Source organism: Pongo pygmaeus, chromosome 6 (genome assembly GCF_028885625.2).
Source record: "Pongo pygmaeus isolate AG05252 chromosome 6, NHGRI_mPonPyg2-v2.0_pri, whole genome shotgun sequence".
NCBI classification, from domain to species: domain Eukaryota; kingdom Metazoa; phylum Chordata; class Mammalia; order Primates; family Hominidae; genus Pongo; species Pongo pygmaeus.
This window is the reverse complement of record NC_072379.2, coordinates 72,173,300-72,196,516: the sequence shown is the minus strand read 5'-3', so window position 1 is coordinate 72,196,516 and position 23,217 is coordinate 72,173,300. Positions and strand designations below refer to the sequence as shown.

The following is a 23,217-nucleotide window of genomic DNA, read 5'->3' as shown; positions in this document are numbered from 1 at the left end:
TAATAACTTACATATTTCTCTGTTTTCTTTCCCTATAGCACTGCGCTTTCTAATTTACAAAGGTGAGCGCTATTCTGAATACTGAGTTACCACGTGTCTGACATAATCAACATGTGTCTTTCTACTTTTTCCACTTAGCATTGGTGCTCAGATTCATTCATGTTGTAGCTGAAGCTTTTTCCACGTGTAGCTGAAGTTCTTTTTACTTGTACTGCTGTGTTAAATACCACTTATATGTCTTTTAAAATCCATGTCAATGGGCATTTCAACTGGTTTGCTTTATATTCTTGCAAAAAGTGCATTCTCGTACAGGCATACCTCATTGTATTACTCTTTACTTTATTGAGCTTAGCATATACCGCATTTTTTACAAGTTGAATGTTTGTGGCAACTCTGCTTCTAGCAAGTCTATCAGTGCCATGTTTTCCAACAGCACATGCTCACTTGGTGTCTGTGTCACATTTTTGTAATTATCGCAATATTTCAAACTTTATTATTATTATTATTATTATTATTATATCTATTATGGTGATCTTTGATCAGTTATTATAGTAATTGCTTTGAGGTGCCATGAGCCACGTCCATGTAAGACAGAGAACTTAATTGCGAATGTTGTGTGTGTTCTGACTGCTCCACCCACCAGCCGTTCTCCTGTCTCTCTTCCTGTCCTCAGGCCTCTCAATTCCCTTAGACACAACAGTATTGAAATTAGGGAAATTAACAACCTTACAATGCCCTCTAAGTGTTCAAGTGAAGGAAGAGTTGCATTTCTCTTTCAATCAAAAGCTAGAAATTATTAAGCTGAGTGAGGAAAGCATGTCAAAAGCACAGGCAGGCCAAAAGCTAGCCCTTTTGTGCCAGTAAGCCAAGTTGTAAAAGCAAAGGCAAAGTTATTGAAGGAAATTAAAAGTGCTACTCCAGTGAACACACAAACAAGAAGGCGAAACAGCCTTATTGCTGATATGGAGAATGTTTTAGTGGTCTAGACAGAAGATCAAAGGAGCCACAACATTCCCTTAAGCTAAAGCCAAATCCAGAGCAAGCCCCTAACTCTATTCAATTCTATGAAGGCTGAGAGATGTGAGGAAGCTGAAAAATAGTTTGATGCAAGCCGATGTTGGTTCATGAAGCTTAAGGAAAGAAGGTGTATAAACAGCAAGTGCTGAGGAAGAAGTGGCAGCAAATTATCCAGAAGATCTAGCTACAATTACTGATAAAGGTGGTACGCTAAACAATAATTTTTCAATGTAGACAACATAGCCTTCTAATGGAAGAAGATGCCATCTAGGACTTTGATAGCTACAAAGGAGAAGTCAATGCCTGGCCTCAAAGCTTCAAAGAATAGGCTGACTCTCCTGTTAGGGATTAATGAAGCTGATGACTTTAAGTTGAAGCCAATGCTTATTTGCCATTCTGAAAATCCTAGGACCCCTAAGAATTATGCTAAACCTACTCTACCTGTGCACTATAAATGGTGGAACAAAGCGTGAGGGATATCACATTTCTTTATAGCATGGTTTACTGAGTATTTTAAGTTCACGATTGAGACATACTTCTCAAAAAAAAAAAAAGATTCCTTTCACAATATTATTTTCATTGACAATGTACCTGATCACCCAAGATTCTGATGGAGATGTGCAGAAAGATGAATGTTGTTTTCATGTCTGCAAACACAGCATACATTCTGCAGCTCATCGATCAAGGAGTAATTCAACTTTCAAGTCTTATTGAAGAAATACATTTCATATGGCTATAGGTGCCACAGACAGTGATTCATTTTGGGGATCTGGGCAAAGTAAATTGACAACCTCTTTAAAGGATTTAATAATCTAGGTGTCATTAAGAACATTCATAATTCATGGACAGAAGTCAAAATATCAGCATTAACAAGAGTTTGGAAGAAGTTGATGCCAAGTCTCATAGATGACTTTAAAGGGTTCAAGACTTCAGTGGAGAAAGTCGCTGCAGACGTCATAAAAACAGCAAGAAGTAGAATTATAAGTGGAGGCTGCATGTGACTGAATTGCGGCAATCTCATCATATTTGATGAGAATTGAATTTGAAAGGATGAGGAATTGGTTTTTAGAGATAAGCAAAAAAAGAGGGTTTCTTGAAATGGAATCTACTCCTAGTAAAAATGCTGTGAACACTGTTGAAATGGTAACAAAGGATTTAGATTATTACATAAATTTAATTGATAAGGCAGCAGCAGGATTTGAGAAGACTGACTCAAATTCTGAGGGAAGTTCTACTGTGTATAAGATGCTAGCAAACAGCATCACATGCTAGAGAGAAATCTTTCATAAAAGAGTCCATCAATAGGTCAAACTTTATTGTTGTCTTATTTTAAGATACTACTAGATCCACCTCCACCTTCAGCAACCACCACTCTGATCATTTGGTTCCCATTAATATCAAGGCTAAACTCTCTACCAGAAAAAACATTATGACTCCCTGGAGGCTCAGATGATTGTTACTATTTTTTGCAATGAATTATTTTTAAATTAAGGTATATACATTTTTTAAACCACAATGCTATTGCACATTTAATAGACAACAGTATAAGCATAACTTTTATATGTACTGGGAAACCAAAAAATTTGTGTTATTCACTTTATTGTGATATTCACTTTATTGTGGTGGTGTGGAACCAAATCCACAATATCTCCAAGGTATGCCTGTACATACTTCCTAGTGCTTAAGGTCAGTGGCCACTTTAGAGTAATGCATATTAATATGCAACTTTACCAGATAACATCAATGTTTTTCGCAAAGAAGTTGCACAAATGTACAATGGATGTGCTCTATTGAATCCATTCTCTTTAACACTTGTCACACTTTTTCATTTTATTTATTTCTTATTTTTGTGAAATGCCTATTTATCCTTTTGGTTTCTATTATGTATTCTTTTTTACCTCGTTGGTTTGTAAAAAAATTTTACACGTCTTTTAGTCCTTTTTCAATAATTTTTTTCAAATATCTTTTACAAATTTGAAGTTTTTTCTTTTACTTTCATTAATGTGTATTTTAATGAATAAGAACTTAGTTTTAATATTCAATTTCATCATCCCTTTGATAAGTAGTTAGTACCTTAACTAGTCTTCTGTAAGACAAGCTTCCTTACTCAGAGCTCAGAATTCACATATACTCTCTTAAAATGTCAGTTTTACTTTTGACATAGAAATTCTTAGTTTGTTGTGGTGTGAAGTACTTTCTTTTCTTCTCTCCCCACTTTCTCCCATCTCCCCTTTATCCTGGCCTCCGGCCCTCCCTCTCTTCCTTTCTTACTCCCTTTCATCCTTCCTTTTAGCTGTAGTGCAGCACTTTTTTTCTATTTATTTTTTATCCATCTTTTCATTCATTGAATAATTCAACTTTCTACTATGCAAAGTCCATAAGTATTATTTCCACATATGGGTACATTTCTATTTGTATTCTCTATTGTGTTTTACTCACGACTTTGTCCATCTCTGCATTAGTATCACACTCTCGCAGTTACTATAGCTTTCCAGTAAGTCCATATCTCAGGGCATGAAGAATCTTACCAATTATTTCTTCTTTTTTTCATGTACATTTAAACTCATCATATTTCACCAAAACTAAAATAATAGTAAGAAAAACCAATCATGATTTTGACTGAAGTTGCATTAAAACTATGTATTAATTTTGGGAGAAATAACACATGTATAATATGAATTAAGTTTCCTTATTCATGAATGTAGTGTTGCTCTATTTATTTAGATATTCTTTAATATCCTTCAACAAAGATTTAAATTTTCTGCTAACAGGTCTTGCATATATTTTGTTAGATTTATTGTTGGTTGTTTTGTAGTTTTTGTTGGTATTTTGAACATTTAAAAATTATGGTTATTAATAACATTAATATTTTTGTTGCTGGCATATATAAACGTATTTGACTGTTATATATTGATTTTATAAATAATCATATTATCATTGTTTTTCTATTGCTTACATTTTGTTTGTGGATACATCTGGATTTCTATGTATGTAACTGTGGCATTTGCTACTAGCAATGGTATTATTAGTAATCTCTAGTCCTTATAATTGTTATTTCTTTCCCTGTGTCTTTTTCCTTGACAGAATTCCAACATATTGTTGAATAGGAGTATTCATAGTGAATATCCATATCTTGTTCCTGAAGATAAGAATTACTTTTGGAATCTGCCCATTTAGGATATCTGTTATTGAGATTTTATTTTCCTTTCTTTTTACTTTCTTTTTTTTTGATGGAGATTTTTTATGAAGTTAACAAGTTTCCCCTCTACTCCTATTATAATAATAATATTTATTATACATAAATATTAAGTTTTTCTGCATTTTTGAGATTTGACAAGGTCTCTGTCTTTTAATCGGTTAGTGTGAGAATAAACATTTATATATTTCTGCATTATTAACCATTCTTGCAATCCTTTCATGCACCCAAATTGATTCTTGTGTATTAATATTTTTAAGATAATTGAATTTCTTTGCTAATATTTTGTTTAGAAATTTTGCACCATTCTTTATGAACAAATTGACCTATTTTTCTTCCTCATACCACTTTTGTCTACTTTTTAAAATTAAAATTATATTGCCTCATAAAATATGTTGCAGAGTATTCCACCTTTTACGATTTTTGTGGAAGAATTTGTATAATTATTGAAGTTCTTTGAAAACTGGTAGCACTTGCCTATAAAACCTAAATTTCTGGTTTTTTTTAAAGAGAAAAGTCTTAAATCATTGTTTAAATTACTTTAGTAATTATTCTTAAAAATTTATGATTTTAAATTCTTCTTAAGTCAGCTTTTTTTCCAGCTATACTTCTGTAGCAATTTGATTCTCCCTCCTAGACTTTCAAACATTGGCCCTGAAGCTTAAGAAAACTTTGTAAAACACGGCAGTAGCTGCGACATTTCCCACCGAGCTAATTGTTTTTGGTGAAAGCCTAACCATCCAGTTGACTCACCATTGTTCTTCTATTCCATGATGATGTTTCATCTGTTATTCATTCTTGTTTTCTTTAAAAATTGTCATCATTGGTTCTTCAGCAGCATCCTACCCCCAAACATAAACCCCATGTGACTGTCAGACCAGCTTACTCTCTGTAAATTGATTGCTAATTGGAAAATTTGACCTCTCTTTATCTCAATTTCTTGATCCATTCAATCCATGCAGTTTTCCCTAGAAACTCATTCATTCCTTACTACATTCATTCATTAATATCCTTGGGATTTATTTAGTGATTCTGACCCTCAGTTTCCATAACTTTAGAATGGAATTAACACCACGTGGTTTGCTGGGCTCTTTATATACACATAAAGAAAATGTGTATGTAAATACACCTTACTATTCACATGTTATTACTGATTTAATTATATTTTTTTCTTTATTAAAAGTAGTATAGGTGTGTTTTAGGTCAGAGTGCCACTCCTCTATTTCCCCACCTCCTTCCTCTGCCTGCACTGTTCTGGCAGAATAGTCACAATTTTCTAACAAGCAGTAAGGAGAGTTTTTCTGCATCCAATCTGAAACTGTAGCTAGCGGACAATTGGGAGACCTGCCTACAGCACCGGAGACACAAGGTACAGAGGAAAACAGCTGTGATAGAGGACAAGTAAACTGAAGAGACTCAGCAAGAGCCAAAATGCGAGGTCCTGCATGGCACTGACTTTTCACCCAGGAAGGCTGTGATGAGGAGCAGCTGTGAGGCTTCCACATCACAGGTCACCCTTCCAATGGGGAGAAGTGAGAAAATGGGGAGTGTCAGGGAGGACTTCACTCTGGGGAAATTTTTGTACTGTGTATTGTACTTTTTACCTATCAATTCCACAGTGTTCCATGTGAAAAATGAATAAGCATAAACATTTTGCAATGAAATCATGCTTGGGTCCTGAATGTATTTGCACCATTTTATTAATTTTTTTGAAATTAAAAATTCAAATGATTTATGAAGAAAATGAATGATGATGAGTTTCCAATGTTGGACTTTATAGCATTGATTCACCTAGAGAGTTTCCTATGTATCTGCAATAGCTACATTTGAAAGCAAGCCTATTATTTGGGTTTAGCAGCCCTCTGTCAGACGCTTCTTTTTTATCATATTTGCTCTATAATCACCACTATAACATTCCATAAAGTTTCAGTTATGTAAGATGAATACATTCTAAGATCCATGCACAACACTGTTCCTATAGTTAAGGATACTGTTTCGTACATTTAGAAAGTTTTTAAGAATGTAGATCTTATGTTAATTGTTCTTACCACGACCACAACAAAAGAGCAGGTGGTGAAATTGTGAAGCTTAATATTACTAAAAACAAATCCAGAAAACTTCATCTAAGATTCAGAGGCTTACTTTGTGTTAAGATAAAATTGATACAGAAAAGGCAGTAAATTTTCACTTGTACCTAATTGTTATTAGGTAAAAAGCACACCAGGAAAACCTTTTTTAAAAGAAAAGAAAATTATAGTACTGATTCCAGAAGCCTGGAAAGTGTCATAAATCAGAATTCTTAACATCAATATGTAAATATTACTTTTTATTCCAATCTTATATTTTAGTATTAGAAAATACTGTCACTTACATACAATGTGGCTGTATGGGTTAGAAACAGATTAAGTATATAAAATAAATAAATATATGGCTGTAAGTAGTATATATATTATAAAATATAAAATAATATTTTTGATACTTAGAGGAAATCAGTGTGAGAGTCATAAATATTTTCAGCATATCCATGCATGGTGAATGCTCACTTTAATTATACATATTTATATCTCTTTGTATTAAAGGAACACAAGGCTGAAGGATTCAAAATGACTTTACCATATGTCATCAATTCTTTTTTTCCTCCTTCTTGTTTAGAAAAAAAATAATTTCAAGAGCTTGCCTTACGAAAGGTCTGCATTCTGATTTAAGCATTTAGAGAGAGAAAGAAGCATACTTATCTCTGATTATTCTATTCAATTCATATTTATACTTGCATGTACACAGTTACATACTATATTATTCTTAAAGTTACAAGATTAGATGGATTCAAAATTGCCTCAGTAAAATCTGGCTGAATTTTCTGATTTGTGATGTTACCATTGTTTTTGAAAGAATATTTATGGTCTAGAAAACCAATTTTTAATAACTTTCAGCTTATTTATTAATACCCAAACTGTATCTATACATACCTTGGTATCATTGATATTATTATTATTGCTAGTGTAATATCTTTTAAAAATCCATGCATGAATTATTTATGCTCCCCAAAGTTTCATTCCGTTATATATATTACAAAATGGGGGAAAGGTTATTTCATGTTTTTCTCTGTGGGTTTCGATGTTTCATGAATTTAATGTGACTCTCTAAACATTTTAATTTAAAGTAAAATTAATTATAATAATATCCTCCAATCTAATATCTTATGTACTTTATTTCAACAATACATTATAAAATTTAGTTAAACTAGGAAATGCACCTGTTTCAACAAATTCGGTTAGAGTTTTGAGATATTGTGTGGAAGCTGAATTTACACTGTTTTGGGAAGACATTCCATGTGGATAAATGGGATAGTTATAAAAAATTAATTTGAATTAATCTTTATAAACACAGTATAACTTAATTCTGTTACCATAATAACCAGATATAAGTTTTAGAGTATTTGAAAAATATACATATTCCAGTGGACCATTAATAATTGAAACATTCATTTCATTATTGCTGGAAATCTCAAACAAATCTTTTATGCTTATGTGTGTTAAAAGTGAAGGAGAGAGGGACAGAGAAAGGGAAAAACACAGACTGTAATGACGAAAGAGAGCATGAGACACAGAAAATGAGAGAATATGTATTCCTGGGGAACCTATAATGTTATCTCATTAAATAACTTTAATATTCCTCCTAGTATAAAATGAGTTAGAAATGAAAGGTCAGTAAATGACAGGTTCTATGATGTAGCCTAAATATTTTTCCTTTCTTCACTAATGTACATATTTCTTTAAAAATTAATATTGGCAGAAAAATTTTTAAAGTCATTTCTGAGTGAATAGAAACACTAATATTTAGTTGAAATATTCTTGCCCTCATATAGAAAATATTTATAATTTTATTAGTATAAGTAAAACATTTTTGTAAATATATTTTGTTAAAATATAAATTTTTTCTATTGCATGGAAAATTATAACCCTTGAAGGATATTTTTAAAATACATAAATTAATTTTTAAAAACCAAGTAACCGATGTTAAACAAAAATTATGAGTGGTCATTATTTTAGACTGAGCTTCTGCACTAGGCCGCAACAGACCAGAACAAACCAGAATGGAGTCACTTGTGCTAAGTGCCATGTAATCAAATTGAACTTTGAAATGGTCCAGTTAAAAAAAAAAAACAAAACAGGAGATTTGCAGCAACCAATCAGAAGGAGCCCAGTTCACCAGAGCTAGCATGATAAGGAAGTCCTCTCGGTTTTGATCCTATAAGAAAAGTAACTTTGAAATGACCAATCCGCCTTTCATTCCTTATTCTGCTTTCTTCAGCCCTCTTCTGCTTATAAAGCCAAACTCCTGTGCTCAGTTCATTGGAACACTCATTCTGTTCTATAGAATTAGGTGTTAACCAATTCTGGAATTGCAAATACAAGCCAATGAGATCTTTAAACTAACTTTATTGTAATTTTGTTTTTTGACACTGAAGAACACAAAACACCTTTTAAAATGCCATTTTCTCTCATCTGTAAGTGTGTTTTCTACATTCGAAAGGGAGGGATTTAATTGAACTCAGTATTTGCACACTGTATTTACTGCTACAAATATGCAGTAAAATTTATGGTCATGCTGCGTGAAAGTCCATCTCTTAAGGTATTAATGAATATGCATAAGTTATGTGTGTACTGATATGTATATATATATGTTTGGAAATGCAGTTTAAAATATTTCTTGTGAGTTACATGACTAAACATAGAGAATTGACAGACAATTCTGATGTAATGAGTTGAAAATGAAGGGAAAAATAGGATAAAGAGTGTCAATTAAAACAGAAGTTACACAGTCTTCCTGATATTTGAAAGAAGTTAAAATGGAATAATTCATTCTTATTGCTTCTAATTGGAAAGCACATATATATCATTTATGGTCCAAATTCATAGTCTATAAAATTAACCCCTAAAATGTAGCAGCACAAGTGATTAGGTTGCTCAAGACTGTTTGACAAATTTACTGAAATCCATTCTGTCGTGTGAATGTTTTTAATATTAATAATTAGAATGAGTTTTTATTCTGTACACATCAGATCATTCCATGGAGTTAGCTTAGAGTGTGAAGTAAGAACGTATTTTGAAAGGAAATAAATCTAGACTTCTATAGAGGAAAAGACTTTGCTTAGGGTCAAATACAAAAGAATTGCTATAAATACTTTATAAATGAAATGGCACCTGCATCTATCCACTTATTTAATTTAAATGTAGTAACTACAACTATGTACTAGGAACTGAGTTAGATTCCAGAGATTCAAAAGCAAGGTAAAATTCTTGCCTTTGAGTATCTCGCTGGCTTAACTGAGAAGGCAGACAAGAAAACATACAGTTCAGGTCACTATAAGATGCTCTTTGAGGGCAGTTAATGTGGACTAGGTAGGGATGAGGGGTGGCTTAATAAACTTGGAGACATATGAGTTGAATCTTGAAGCTTGGGTAAAGTCAATTAGCTGACGAATTGAGGGACAGATGTGAGGAGAAATTGAGTGAAGAGTTGTTATGTAAGAAGGAGGGTAAATATAGATCCTAGGAGAGTGGTTAGATGAAAATCTTGAAAGCCTGAAGTGACGTACTGTCAGAGGGAATGAGAAAGCGATTCTTTAGTGAATGGTCTTTTTATTCATCAAGTTAGAGAATAAAAACAGTGTGTAAATTTGGGAAAAGGGGAGAAAATTAGTTTAGTAATAGACATGTAGAATTTGAGATACTCATGGAACTTGTGTTCATGGAGTATTGAACATAATAAGTTAATTTCCTCCTTATGATCTCTCTTTGATAAATAAGGAGCAGGAGAGTGAATCCTGATTATGTAGGGCCTGAGGTTTATAAAAATTGAGGCACCCTTTAAGAAAAAATATGCAAAATAAATGTGCACAAACTTTTATAAAAGTGATGTATATATATAAATATATATAAATAAATACTTACATATAATAAAAAATCACATTAGATTGTAAATTTAAGATAGCTTACAAATATTACATCATAGGATTTGGAATAATAACGTAGTTTTATAAATTAATAAACTGCCTAATGCTTCATTTTTACATTTTTATATGAAAATTTAAAATAATATTTGTACTGAGGTCAAAACATGATTTTCTTTTCCTCTGGAATGATTTATTAAGATACGTTTAAATTGATGATTTATTAGGAATGTTCCACTTAGCTTCACAAGTCATCATTGATAAAGTAAATTTTTAGTATTATTGTTAAATATGTGAAAATCAATATTTGTTTTTTGGTCATAGCCAAGCTGTAAGACTTGCAGGCATTTCAATTTTTTGTTCAATGACTAACCTTAAGTATTCTTTGAATTCATGATATACATTACCCATTGTTATGTTAATAACATGACGTATTGTGAGTTTTATGTATCTTCATTGATGGCGATATTTCATAGAGATTTATAAAACATGTACTTTACACATAAACATGCCTGCTTGTTGTAGAGCTGATACAGGCTGTGCTCTACAAGCACAGGAATAATGATACATTTAATATCATGTAACTTTCATCAATAATAAAAATTTAAAATTGTTTATACTGCATTGTTAACTGTATTCCTGGAAGAATAACGCTTCTGTTTTGATGAGGCATTAAAGAGAACTGAATGGGATGATTAGAAGAATTTTCTGCAGATAAGCTTTGAACTTTGTACATTTCAAACCTCATTTCTCCCCTACTACACACATATTCTGTTACCAGGCAGGCTCTGGACCATTTTTATCAAGACATGTCTTCTGGCTCTTTAAATTTACGTCAGAAAACCAGTGTAAAGTCACACTGGGCAATGGGGATATGCCTAGAAGTCATTTTTACACCAGGAGAACTAGCAATAACAACCATACACAAAAATATCTGTGAACCACATATTATAAGTCTCAGGATTCAATCATGTAATTGGACCTCATCCTCTTTTAGTCAAATCCTAAAATGCTCATGCTCATTCAAATGCTACTAGTCACTAGGTAAAGTGTGATGAAAAAGGGGTTGGAATGGAGACAAAAGTCTTTTTTTTTTTTTTTTACTGTTTTATTTTTCCAGTATAGATGTCCAATTTTTCTGGTTAATGCCAATACATATACAGGGCATGGGAGAGGGCTCTTAATTATCTTCCATTGATATATTTGCCTCTCTACGCATTACTACTGAGCTGGCTTAACTAACATTGTTCATAAAAATTCTTGTAGTTAAAATACCCTCTTTTTAAAATATCAAAAACTCAAATGAGAAAGGCAATACAACCACATTGCTAAGATCCTTCCTATAGTCTTGAAAGGAGTCCTTGCAAGTGAGAGACACTGAAGTTGAAGATTCATTGCCTTCAAGAGCATCTGCTTCTGTGCACACATCTTACTATAGCATAATACTGGTCAGAGACCATATTTTAAAATATGACAGCTACTCGGGAGGCTGAGGCAGGAGAATGGCGTGAACCCGGGAGGCAGAGCTTGCAGTGAGCCGAGATCCTGCCACTGCATTCCAGCCTGGGCGACAGAGCAAGACTCTGTCTCAAAAAAAAACCATGAATAATTTAATTACACAGAATTCTAACTATAGGCATAAAGGTAACTAAATGAAAAATATATGACTCATCAAGAAGAGATAAATAAAAGTAAATAATGTAATTGGAGAATAAAACATTATGAATTCAACAAACATCTGCCATTTTCAGGAAATGATATGTACATAATTGAAGATTAGTATCTTAGACACCAAGATATTTATGATTTTAATAGTTATAAATATAATTTGTATCAATTTTATCAAATGTATTATATTCCAAATCCAATTATCTGTTTTTCATAGTGTGTTTATTAGGCTAAACTTGTCTTGATTACGAACAACACTGTTATCCAATAATATAATTCAAGTTGTAGATTTCTATATGCTAATAACCTCTCTATTAAATTATCTTAAACTTTCATGCTCCTTGAGTTGCAGATTTTAAATAGAAGAGGAAGGTATGTATAATCAGGAAAAGACTGGCTGAAGGAGTGTTGTCCAGAGAGATTTTTACAGGGTTTTATTACTTGAGTAATCTAAGACTTGAGTCTTATTATTATTATTATTTTGGTCCAGAAGGTTCCTGGGGGACTGAATCAGTAGGAGAATAACTGAATAATTTGTGTGTGTGTGTGTGTGTGTGTGTGTATGCATGTGTACAAGCAATGTAATTATGGCTTTTATTTTAATTATTAGAATATTAAAATTTCTTTGAATGTGATTATAATTTATGTGAGCAATCAATTTAAAGCACAATTTTTTATCAATCAATTCATTACTGTATTAGAAATCATGTTTTTGCCATGATGGTATGCTTCACCAAAATCTACATTCAAATTATTCCCACAGAAAGGAATTATTGTATCAGTAGTGCTAAACTTTTACACTGATTTTATGATAGCATTATCACTAATATCTAATGTCTCACCTTCATCCAAATGAACTTCCAAAAAACTTTATTTAGAGTGCATGAATTGAATGAATTCAAAGCATCTTTACAACAAACAGATGTTTCATTTAAAACATTCTGATCACTCTGACATAAAAATGGCATTACTTGATCTTTTGGAAAGTTATTCTGCTAATGGAGTCAAGATATTAACAGCTATAGCTTCATTAATAATACACATAAAGAAACTTGGAATTGAAAATGAACACTAATTTTGAAAAGTCATTTGATCTAAATGAAAAGTCATGCTTCAAAGAGTGATATGCAAAGGGACTTTCTGCATATTAAATGATTGCTTTGGGGCAGAAAATTAACTATTAATTTTAAAGCAGATGCTGATGTTTCTTCAGCATAGTTGTGTTTACTGATTTCCGCATAGTCAATGATATCACTGGAGCTCTCATTGCAGATGGTAAATGTTCATAAATATTTCACACAGATTATGTATTCATCAACTCTTTAAGAAACAGAAATTCAGAACTATTTTTTGTTTTGAAATTCAGATTATTTTTATTTAAAAGACATTTTATTTTTAAGCTATCTTTTGCTGAAAAGTGTTATTGCAAAATAAAAATCTATTATAAAGTAAATATTTATAAACTATATATTTAATGAAAAACAAAACATTGAGGAAGTATATTCAAGCCATTCACTATACATTCTTGGTAAAACTGCTCATGCTCTTTTTCTCACATACATTTCATGAACATCTAACCTATGATTTGTCAATATCTCCACAGGCATTTCTGATTGGTATATTTGTGACCCTTTGCAACTCTCAGGGAGCTGTGAGGCCCAGGCCACAGCATAATGGGCTGGCATAAAGGGGATATCAATTCTTCAAAAGTTGTCACTTGTTTTTGTGTTTAAAAAACATTGGAAAATAGTTTATTTTTGGTCACGTTTTAGATATAATGATTACTATTAAAGTAAGATCTCTGTTCCTTGGATGTGTGTCTTACACATTACAAGAGGAAAACATAGCAAAAGCTGGATTTAGAAATTGGAGGGCTGCCAAACACATCATCATCATTCTTCATAGCAATGCACTTATTAATAGCGATACTTAAAATACAACAGTCCTGGGCAAATGCTAAATTGGGCCAGATGCTAGGACACCAGAAATAACCCCAAAGAGTCTTAGGTAAACCTAATTATTACGGTCACAGTATTCCTAAAACCCTGTGTGAACTAGCCCTTAGTACCTTTCTGACATCCAACTGCCCTTCACTCTGTTCTAGTCTCCCTGGCCTTCTTGCTAATGTTTCCCAAACCTATACAATATTTTCCAGTCATTATGCTTTTATGCTTGCTGCTCTCTCTGCCTTAAAAACTCTTCTACAAGATGACAATGAGCTACCTCCTCATCTTCACATCTATACTCAGCCAGTTCTTCTCTGTCCACCTCATTTAAAAGAACAACCACAAAACCTTCAGCAACAATGCACACTCCTTGTTTACATTCCCTGCTAATATATGTATATTTCACTTGTTTATTAGTTTAATATATGTTTTCCATCACTAAACTATAAGGCTGTGAGGGCAAGAGTTATTATCTGTTTTGTTCAGAGTGGACTGACAGTGATGAGATTGTTCCTGGCATCTGGTAGCCATTGAAGACATGTTTTGAATCAATTTATCTGCTATGGGTTTTCTTATTTTTAACTTATTGGTAAGCTATGATCAGTTAACTGCCTGGGGCTGGAGGTAAATTTGAGCCAGTAATTTTACTGTGTACACTTAGATAACAGTAAATGGGAGGATATTTAAGAAAATATGTTATTTATTAAAAACTTAACTGCTATAGAAAAAAATCAGAAACAGGTTATTTTAGTTCATTTGTGCTGCTATATGAAAATAACTGAAATTGGGTAATTTATAAATGACAGGTATTTATTTCTCACATTTCTGGAGGCTGGGAAGTCCAAGATCAAGACATCAACAGATTTGTTGTCTGGTAAGGCTTATTATCTGCTTCAAAGATGGCACGTTCTTGATGCATCCACTCATGGCAGAGGGATGAATGCTATATCTTCACATGGCAGTAGAAGGGGAAAGGAGAGAGGTAGTTCCCTTGAACCATTTTATAAGGGCATTGATCCAACTCATAAGGGTGGAGCCCTCATAACCTAATCATTTGCTTATTGCTCCACCTCTTAATATGATTGCATTGGTGATTGAGGTTCAATATAAATTTTGGAGAGACACAAGTATTCAAACCATAGCATTCTGCCTCTGCTCTCCCAATATTTATGTTCTTCTGATATGTAAAATACATCCATTCTATCCCAGGAGCCCCAAAAGTTTTAACAATTTCCAGCATCAACTAAAAAGTCTAAAGTCCAGAGTCTTCTCTAACCATCATCTAAATAATATAGAGTTACCACTCCAGGTACAATTTATTTTGAGGAAAATTCCCCACCAGCTGTGGGCCTGTGAAATGAAGCAAGTTAAGTCCTTCCAAAATACAATGGTGTATGATAGAATGGACAATATCATTAAAAAGGGATAAATAGGAAAGAAGAAAGGAGTAACAAGTCCCACATAAGTCCAACACCCAACCAGGCAAACAACATTAACTCTTAAAGCTGGGAATAATAAAAACCAAAAAACCCTCTTTGACGATGTCTCCTGCCTTCTGAACACACTGTGCAGAGTTTAAGCCCCTAAGGCTCCGGAAACCCCCATTCCTTCCATGGCTGTGCTGTGTGCAGCCCACACTGCATTTCTCACGTGTTAGAGTTGAATGCCAACAGCTCTCTCAGGCTGGCTTTACTAGCCTGGAGTCTCAGTGGTGGCCCAGCCCCCATAGCTCCACTAGGCATTGTCCTAGTGGAGGCTCTCTGCAGGGTCCCGAACCATGTGGCAGTTCTCTGTCTGGGGTCTGGGGATCTCCAGGACCTCTCCATCCTTTGAAATCTAGGCAGAAGTAGGCATGCCTTCACAGCTTTTGCACTCTGTGCCTGCAGAGTTAGCACCAGCTGGATGCTGCAAACCTTTACCACCTCTGTCTCCTGAAGGGTGGCCCTGGTTGCACTGAGGCTCACTGGAGCCACAGATGGAGTGGCCCAGGAGTGCTGCACTAGAATGCATTGAGCAGAAACTTGAGGCAGCTCTGGGAAGTGAGCCCTGAGATCCCACAGGTGCTCTGAATCCCTCCTTTGAAGTCTTTCTGTCCTCAAGGCCCTGACAATGTGGGCCTGTGATGGGAGTGGCAGCCTTGAAGATCTCTGAAACGTTTTCAGGGCTACTCTTCCATTGTCTTGATGAATAGCATTCTGGATTCCTTCTAGACATACTAATCTACTCAACAAACTTTCATTGGTAACACCCTTGGTGTTTTATCATGAACACATTTCTTTTTCTTTACAAATTGGCCAGTCTGAGAATTTGTCAAATCCTTAATTTTTGCTTCCCTTTTGATGACAAATTCTGTCATTAATTCATTTCTCTCTTATTACATCTTACTGTAAGCAGTCAAGGGAAGCCATGCCACACCCTCAACACTTTGCTTAGAGATTTCTTTTACCAAGTATCACTCCATGGTATTTCGTCACTCTAAAATTCAACCTCCCACAAAACAGTAGGACATGGATACAATTCGACAAAGTTCTTTGCCACTTCATAACAAGGATTCCCTTTCCTCTAGTTGCAAATAACTTGTTCCTCATTTTCGTATGAAACCTCATTACAATGGCCTTTCTTATCCATATTTCTAGCAACATTTTGTTCGCAACCATGTAGATAATCTCTAAGACTGAACCTCTCTCTATGGTCTTCTTTCTTTCTTCTTCTATCCCCCACCTCTCCTCCTCCTCCTCTACTTCCTCTTCCTCCTCCTCTCCCTCCTTCTCTTTCTCCTCCTCCTCATCCTCCATATGGCAGCCTCTATCCAGTCCATAGCACCTTCTACGTTTTTAGGAATTTGTTACATTAGCACCTCACTCCTTAGTACCAATTCTGTCTTAGTCCATTCTGGCAGCTATAACAAACTACTTTAGACTGTAAAGTCTAAAAGTCTATAAAGGGTAATTTATAAACAACAGAAATGGTTTGATATCACAGGGGTACAGCAGAAGAGCAATTTAGCTCAGGATGGATCATACCTTGAGTCTCATCCATATCTGATTTAGAAGATATTCAGATGAGACTCTGGATTTTAGATTTTTGAGTTGGTATTAAAACAAATTAAGACTTTGAGGGCTATTGGGATGGAATGAATGCAATGTATCTGTATGTAAGAAGAACATGAATTTTGGGGGACCCAATCCAGAATGCTTTGGTTTGAACTTTCATGTGTCTCCAAAATTAATGCTTATACTTAGTGCCCAATGCGACAGTATTAAGAGGTGGGGTACTGAGGATGTGATTAGGTCATGAGGACTCTACGCTTATGAATGGGATTAGTGAATTCATAAAGGGGCTTGAGGAAACTAGCCAGCTCTTCTGCCATGTGGAGACTCAGCATTCATTCCCTCCAGAGGATGCAGCAAGAAGACACCACCTTGGAAACAAAAAGTGAGCCATCAGCAGATACCAAATCTCCTGGTCCCTGGACCTTGGACTTCTCGGCTTCTAGAACTGTGAGAAATAAATTTATGTTGTTTGTGATTAGCCAGTCTAAGGGATTTTGTTATAGCAGCCAGAACAGAATAAAACACAACTTAAAGCACATACACAAATATGAACCGGTCATTTCAAATGGCCAATTCAGAACGTGTTTGTTTCTTTAGAGTGTTTCAGCAATTTTGATAGGCAATAATCTTTAAACAGTGACACACAGATCTCTAATTGCTATTTGGCCTTTGTTGGTGAGATAGATAATAAAAGTTAGACTTTTCAACATCTTTAAAATCATAGTGCATTTGTGGATGCATGTAAAAGGTGACTAAAGGCCTACAATGACTCAAAGGGGGAAATTTCTGTGAAAGGCAAGCAATTATATGGCCTTATTCATTGTGGTAACATATTTTTGTTACTTTTATTAATCCGTAGATCTTTAATTTAGAAGCCTGAATCAATTTTCAAACTCCATCACTCCAGTGACCAAGGCAGAATCAGAATTATGCTTACACATTTAATTGGGGGAGAGCTTGCCGAATCATCTGCATTTTATTTTATGATTAATCATGAGAAGGAGAGAGTTGAGTGCTTCACTTTTATATTAGTAAAGAAAATTTTTTATTCTTGAAATTTGCGACAGAGCTCAATTAAATTTTGATGAACATTTCCTTAGCCTTTTGAGGATTCTGTTCATTTCTGTGTCATAATTTCATAACAAGAGACATATGTAAAAGGTCATAAGCTCTGATTCAAGAGAGATTTTCCTTAAATAAAATATGGTAGAAATTTGGTTATATAAAATGATATTTTAAATTAAGAAGGTAATGAAATCTGTGAAATCTGTTATGCATTTTCTAAATTATACATTTATTTCAATAGAAGAATATATTCCAAAGTTTCACTACGAAATATGCATGATATTTGAAATATGTAAATCTGTAGGTTGACTGTTGCATTATATTTTAAAAATTATGTGTCTTTTGCATTTAGTTCAGGTAGATGAAAGCAAAGATTTCTAGCAGCTTTCTCAGAAACAATTAATTATTCTTAATTATCCTGATCAATCTGAAAAATAATTTACATATGTTAAAGTTATCTTGTTTTTATTTCAATTCATTAAGTGCTTCCTATTTCTCACTTAAAATTTTAGAAATAATGTGAGAATAAACCATCTGTATTTTCATGAAGATTAGATTCAGAAGGGGAAAAGTAATGTCACAAGTATACAAAAAACTTGATATGAACTTTTCATAAGTCACATTAACATGTGAAGTTGGTGTACAGCTAGAGCTATACATACTTATTTTAATATAGTGAAGGAAAACATATTGTTATGTAAAACCCAAGAGTAATTTATATTTTATATTTCATCTCTTCTAACTAACCTATACCTCCAAATAATTTATTCAATTATATCACAACATGGTCCATTAGGAAGGAAACAACTTATTTGAAACAGACTAGTGTTTCAGACACCTTGAAACAGAATAATCAGGATCAGGGAGAGATGATTTATATAAAGAGATAGAATGGAAACACATAATACACACCCATATCTGTTTTAAAAACAATTAAAGATAAAAAATGAAATGCCCAGTGAGTTTTAGTATTTGCCAGATAATTTAGATTAGGAATAGTTTTAGTTCAAGAAAGTTATTTCCCCTTATAAACATAGTTTTCGAAAAAAAATAAAGTTGGGATAAAAGAAGAGTTGTATACCAAAAGAATACATCAATCTGTTGTGGTAAAGAGGAAAATATTTTTAAAAAAGAATTTGGAAGAATAAATAACCGCAGGTTTAAAGTAGCAGAAAAAATGCATACTATACTTTCAAGAATATGCATTCAAAAATCTATTGTTAGCATTGGAAAAGTAATAAACTAGAAATGGTGATAAAACTAAAATGTATAAATCACCAAGGGTATCAGAGTAATAGGGAGACCTTATGAAACAGAGCAACTTCTAACGCCATACATTAAAAGAGAATCACTGCAATAGGACACTCTTAGCATGATGAGGGGCAATACAGCTAGAAACAGGGCTGGGAGGATTCACAAGTGAGCAGATCAGTCATTGGGTTCAGAGAAAGGGCAACATCATAGCCTGGCCAGAGTCCTCATTCTGAGCAACTACCTGTGGCATTTGCCTTTAGGATAAACAAAGACTAGCTCTCTAACAGAAGTCTGAGTCTGACACTAGGGATGCAGTGTGGGCATCAGTATCAGAGGCAAACAGGACATTCTCATGTTGATCAAGATGAAGCTAAAAGTTCAACACAATTATATTTAAATTCATTTTTTAAAACAAACTTTTGACATTGAATATTTTCAGCCAGGCAATTCTACCCATAGCCACTGATTCCATAAAAATATTTGAACATACTTTCAAGAATATGCAGATAAATTGATAGATATTGATGTAGCATATTTGGTAATAATTGTAAAACACAGGCAATATAAATATTCATCAGTAATGGGATGGCTCATATGATTATGGAATATCATGCAGCAGTTAGAAAAATGAAACTGATCAATGTCTACTGAAATGGAACAATGTGTATCACCTGCTTTAGAGTACAGAAAGCAAGTTGCAAGATAATATAAAATCTATATTCTGTTACGTAAAAAACTACCTATATTTCGTATATATATTTCATATCTATATATACACCTATGTGTGTGTGTGTGTGTGTGTGTGTATGAATACATTATAGATAGAGGGGAATATGCTCATTTATATGTGTGTATTAGATTGGGAAGCTACACCAAACAACAACAATAATAATTTCTGAGGAGTAGTAGTGCTCAAAGTGGGACCTTTAAATTTTTTCTAAATAATATTCATTGTAGTGTAGACTTTTTACAGTTATATATATTACCTTCATTTTTTAAACATGTTAAGATAGAGCAGAGGATAACAGGATGCCTAGAACTGAAAGAGTAGAAGGATACATGTGGTACATATTTCAAGTGTAGTAGGAAAAAAGTGCAATGAGAGAACAGGACTAAAATCAAATTTATTCCAATATATTTACATAGTGCTACAAAACAGTCATGCTTTTATTAATTATTAATTCATATTTGTACAAATAATACAGGTAATAAACCACATTCATTGAGGACATGCTACGCAGTAGGTACATTGTTATTTGCTTCATAGGCATTATCCCATTTAACTTCACAACTATCCTATAAGGCAGGCAGAAATCCTCATTTTACAGATAAGATAATGAAGCCACACAGAGGTTAAACTGTAAGGCTTGTAATTAGCAGAGCCAATTGACCTCTTGTTTAACTATGAAATACAGGAAAATCCTGGATTAACTTGCTTTGATTCAACTTACAGGGGTCTTAGAATGGCAACAGTTTTGAATGCACAATATCCTAATTCTACAGAAGAGCTTCTTTTTTGAAGTCCAGAGAATATTAAAGGACAAGAAAAAGAGCCATCCTGACTGAGCTTCTGCGTTTACAATACTTTACTTTTGCTTGGCTTTATCTACTTGGGGACTTCCTGCATGTAGCTAGCTCACTTAGCCAACAGTCTGATCACGATCCTCCAGATTCTGGAGTGTGGAGCTTGACGAAGACATTGTTCTGAACTAAATTCCTGTGGTGAGCCTGTCATCCACACAAGGAGGTTCTGCAGATCACTGCCCAGCATTGGGAAACTGATCCCAGACAGCAGGCAGCAAGGCAATAGAATAAAGAGCTGAATATAATGCTGAAAGACTATGCTAATTAATTATACTTTATGAATGTATTTTTTGTATAAGACACTATGGTACAATTTTATTCTGCGTTTTTAAGAGTACAATTTAAATATTTGGTTTCTGGTTCCTGAGAATGAGATGTAAGACTTATTTTAAATCAACTGCTTTTTAAAAAAAAAAAAAATGAAGCATGCATAAAGCTTATAGAGCTTCTGTCCACTTCATGTGGTCTAATGTTTACCCTCATGTTGATAGAAAGAAAGAGGTCAATGAAATAAAATGACATTAATTATTTAACTAAGCCAAGTTAATGGTGATTCGTTTAGGTGCATATTAGTGACTTCAAAAGTACACAGTTTATGTTAAAAAATATATTTTATTTTACTAGATCTTACCTGTTAACAATGAAGTATAAGAGAGTGATATTGATTAGATTTGGTAAGTAGTAAATGAAATCGTATTTTTTTTCATTAACCCATTTATGCTGGAGGTTGCAATTTTTAAAATTTAACTTGAATTTAAAAATAAGATCTTGGCGATGACCTTGAGCTGTAGAATATAAATAACTCCTACATGCTTAGTGTTCCAATAATGGAACACTAGGCATAAATGGGCTAACTAGCTTTCTCTTTACTTTTAGCAGATATTTTAAATATAAGAAGTACAATAAAAGAGAATCGTTCTTCAAATACATGGTTTGGCACTGTTCAAACTGGCATTCAGCTAGTTTGTTTTGTGTGTGTGTGTGTGTGTGTGTGTGTGTGTGTGATTATTATCATTATTAGTACAATAAGGAGCATTACTTCACAATATTTAGAAAGAAGAAAAATCTGCTAGAAATGGACTATTTTGGAAAACCAGTATTTGCACTGGTTTCTCTTATGTAGTTGATATTTCATTTTTATGTACTAATATGCTGCTGTGTTCAAATAACATTATTTCTAGATATGTCAGGCAGCTTATTTAATTAATTAACATTAATTGAGTTAATGGTAATAATACTATCCTTGGACTTACCCTGGCATTGGTCCATTTCCAGAAAGACTGTAAACCTGACGAGGATTTAGTAGATACTGGAATTTTCTGTAAATTCTATAAAGGTGAAAATGTGGGAAAAAAATTTAATAATATTCAATACTTTTAAAATAAGTAATGTCTCTCAGTGTTATAAAATATATATAGTTGCAATTAATTATATAATTTAATAAAAAATTTCTATCAATTAAATAAATTCTGAATCAATATCAGAAGTCTAACAGCTCAATAGCAATTAATGGTTTTTTAAAAGGCTTAGTAGCCACTATTAAGGCAATATAGTGCATAAGTTAGAAATATTGCTTGGATCCTTAATATGCACATACATTTAGAATATTCTCTAACCCTCTTTCGAACATTATTTAGCTAACTAGATTTCAAATAAATATATATATTTTTAATATTTCGTATAAAATTGCTTAAATATCTTCTCTCAATAAATCCTTGTGAATAATTTGTCCTCTATAGATCTCTAATAGATCTGAAAATTATCTATCCCCTATACGATATGGGATTGTACATTGTATATGTGTACATGTAAGCAAAGAATGTAGCCTCATCTGGCCTAATCATTTCATATAAACAAAATCTTGACCAGTCATCTCACAAAATTGCTAAACTGTCTTAGCAGCATATATCAAATAATTCTTTTTTTCTGAAAGAAAACAATCTTTATAAATAAATGCAATAGAAATGTTTCTATGCATGCACATATCTCACGTGGTTTGAATTCTTAGACAAATACTAAAAGTAAAAAGATAAATAGTACATCAAAAAGTGAATTTACCACAATCAGTTAGGCATTATTCCTGGGATAAAAAGTTGGTTCAACATACACAAATCAATAAATGTGATTCACCACATAAATAGAATTAAAAGCCAAATCCATATAATTATCTCAACAGATGCAGAAAAAGCATTTAATAAAATACAAAATTCTGTCATGAAAAATAAATCTTCAACAGACTAGACATCAAAGGAACATACCTCAAAATAATAAAAGTCATCTATGACAAACCCACAGCAAACAGCATACTGAATGAGCAAAAGCTGGAAGAATTCCCCTTCAAAACTGGAACAAAACATGCCCACTCTCACCACTCCTATTCAACATAGTTCCGGAAGTTCTAGTCAGAGCAATTAGATAAGAGAAAGAAATAAAAGGTATCCAAATAAGAAAATAAGTCAAGCTCTCTCTCTTCATTGATAA

At 33.3% G+C, this 23,217-nt stretch overlaps 1 protein-coding gene across 14 annotated transcripts in view; it reads right to left on the bottom strand.

Annotated features, from left to right (window-relative positions):
- The window catches only part of DGKB (diacylglycerol kinase beta), a 738,724-nt gene that overhangs the window by 428,794 nt on the left and 286,713 nt on the right, over window positions 1–23,217 (bottom strand). For all 14 annotated transcript variants that reach the window (XM_054495969.1, XM_054495971.1, XM_054495977.1 and 11 more), the window contains one exon: window positions 21,990–22,064. In XM_054495969.1, the coding sequence (XP_054351944.1) occupies window positions 21,990–22,064 (75 nt within the window). The remainder of the gene's footprint in view (window positions 1–21,989; window positions 22,065–23,217) is intronic.